The sequence below is a fragment of the Gossypium raimondii genome, chromosome 4 (genome assembly GCF_025698545.1).
Source record: "Gossypium raimondii isolate GPD5lz chromosome 4, ASM2569854v1, whole genome shotgun sequence".
NCBI classification, from domain to species: domain Eukaryota; kingdom Viridiplantae; phylum Streptophyta; class Magnoliopsida; order Malvales; family Malvaceae; genus Gossypium; species Gossypium raimondii.
In genome coordinates, this window is record NC_068568.1 from 48416405 (window position 1) to 48418747 (window position 2343).

At 29.2% G+C, this 2343-nt stretch overlaps 1 protein-coding gene across 1 annotated transcript; it reads left to right on the forward strand.

Annotated features, from left to right (window-relative positions):
• The first annotated feature begins 924 nt into the window (after positions 1–924).
• On the forward strand, positions 925–1576 carry LOC105780974 (sigma factor binding protein 1, chloroplastic). Its single transcript, XM_012605528.2, has one exon. The coding sequence runs from the start codon at positions 1020–1022 to the stop codon at positions 1410–1412; it is 393 nt and encodes a 130-aa protein (XP_012460982.1). The 5' UTR covers positions 925–1019; the 3' UTR covers positions 1413–1576.
• The last annotated feature ends 767 nt before the right edge of the window (positions 1577–2343 follow it).

Below are 2343 nucleotides of genomic sequence, written 5' to 3' on the forward strand. Positions count from 1 at the left end.
TATAATTGCACTTTCACAATTTAATGAGTTAAATTCTCGTAAAAGTATCGTAAAATTTTCTATATTGTATTATAATTATATTTTAATTTTTATTAAAAATTAATAAAATAATTTTATACATTATAGAAAAGAGTAAAAATTTAAAATTTTAATTTGTAATAAATTTATTAATATTTTTCTGAAGCTAAACGTATTTGAGTTGTGAGTAAAACTCTTTCAACAATAACGATTTATTAGTATGAGTAAATTTAGTTCTAACCATGTAAAAAATTTACCTTAAATATTGATTGGTAAATGATAAGATGTAGACAAACATAGAAGTTCTAGAAAAGGGAAGAGAAAATTTGGGAAATTTAAGATAAACAATGCTGAGACAGCAGCCACACTAAAAAGAAACACAAAACTTTTGCCGTACCAATGGTAGTTAACCACATTAAGATTTTTTTCCTTAGTTTCCAACCAAAAGTCCAATTTTTCCGAGTCACAAGAGTCTGCGCACGTGTTTTTATCTTTTTCTTCTTTTACTTACAATCAATCAAAAAAACTAAAATATCAAACTTCCTTATTATTTGGTAAATTTTAAAATTTATAGTCAGCATTTACCTCTTAATAGACCTATATGGTATGGAGATCAGATAAATTTATTTTTAATAGAAATAAAAGTATTCCTCTAAATCACTAAAAAAACACACCGTAATTTAGAAATTAATTGATGTAGACATAAAATGAAATTTAAAAACTTACTTAGAAGATGTAGAAAAAGCTAAACCATTGTCCCTTTCAAAGCTTAGCTAACCCTTGTGTTTTAATGTTAATTTAATACTAAATTTCCAATCCTTTCTTTCTTGTAACCTTCCTTTGTCAAAATTTCCTTTTTATCTTTATCTCCTTCCTGGAAACCACCTTTCACACCAACACAAAAAACCCAAAATTTTGAATGGTTATATAAACCCTGAAAAGTGCTTATTTGTTTCCCAGTTCAACCATCATATCTTGTTCAATTTCTCTCTAGAAACTAGATGGATGTACTAGGCGTTCACCAAATGAAAAACAAGAAGAAGCAGTTTAAGAAAAGAGATTGTAAGAAAGATATTAAAGTGGTTTATATTTCAAGTCCCATGAAGGTGAAGACATGTGCCTCACAATTCCGAGCTTTAGTGCAAGAACTCACCGGGAAAGACTCTAACGCCGCCGTCCGCTTCATGGACAATGACGACAACGTTTCCGATCATTCTCCTGCCTATTCCGACTCAACGAGGGATGATGGTGTTCTTGAATTGCCTTTCGCAAATTCCAATCACCAATCTATGTTTGAATCATACGATGAGGGGAGTTTCTGGGGGATGTTTACATCTAATTTGTTTCATGATCCTTCTCAGCTCGACACTTTCAGAAGCTTTGGATCAACTTAATTTTTTTTTTTAATATCTATATGTATATATGTAGTTAATTCTAATATAATATAGGCTCTTAGTCTATAATTTATGGAATACATATATATAGGCATGCACTTACTCATTCCTATTAATTTATTTGAGAGTTTCTTTTATGATGAACTTTTCACATTTATTTTTAATTAATTGAATGATGGCAGCATTCGATAATTATATGTATAGGTCAAGTAGAAATGTACATTCGAACAAACTACAATGTAAAACAATGCACAACGGATTAAGAAACAGCAGACAAAATCGACACAAAGTGTACGAATATATGTCTGATCAAATTATAATGTAAAATTTAACTAGTACAATGTAGAATGGGTTAAGAACTAAACAAAACTAGCACAAAGCATAAACGTAGAGCGGAAGGAAGCCTCACACATTATAATTGCAATGATGGAACCTGAATTTAGACCAGGCCTCGATCTTTACCAATTATGCCGAGGATTTAGTGGCAAACCATGATTATTTTTTAAATTAATGGTTACTAGATGACACTTTAGCATAGTCAACAAATGCTAACTTTTTTCATCTATTTACAATGTGATTTGATAAATAATGCAAGTTCAATGGGTAAAAGAGACAAAAAAAAATAAATGGAGGGCTAAAATGAATTTTTTTTGTAAAGTTGGTGGGGCAAATAAGTCAGTATGAAAAAGAAAAAATGGGAGGGATCCACTTATACTGATGTGAAATTAAAGTGGTCTTACGTCCTTCTGTAACTTTTTATATGATTAATATTTTAATAATCCAATCGTCATATTTATTTTCATGCTCCATTCATGTAGATCATGAATGTCAAGTTTGACATAAATTAAAAAAATTTAACTATTTGTTTTATGTAAAAAAATTCAACCTTTAAATATATATTAATATAGAGAATATTTTAGATCGATATGAT

What these genes read in the sequence shown, in the direction of transcription:
- LOC105780974 (XM_012605528.2), top strand. Translation starts at nt 1,020, where the DNA reads ATGGATGTACTAGGCGTTCACCAAATGAAAAACAAGAAGAAGCAGTTT.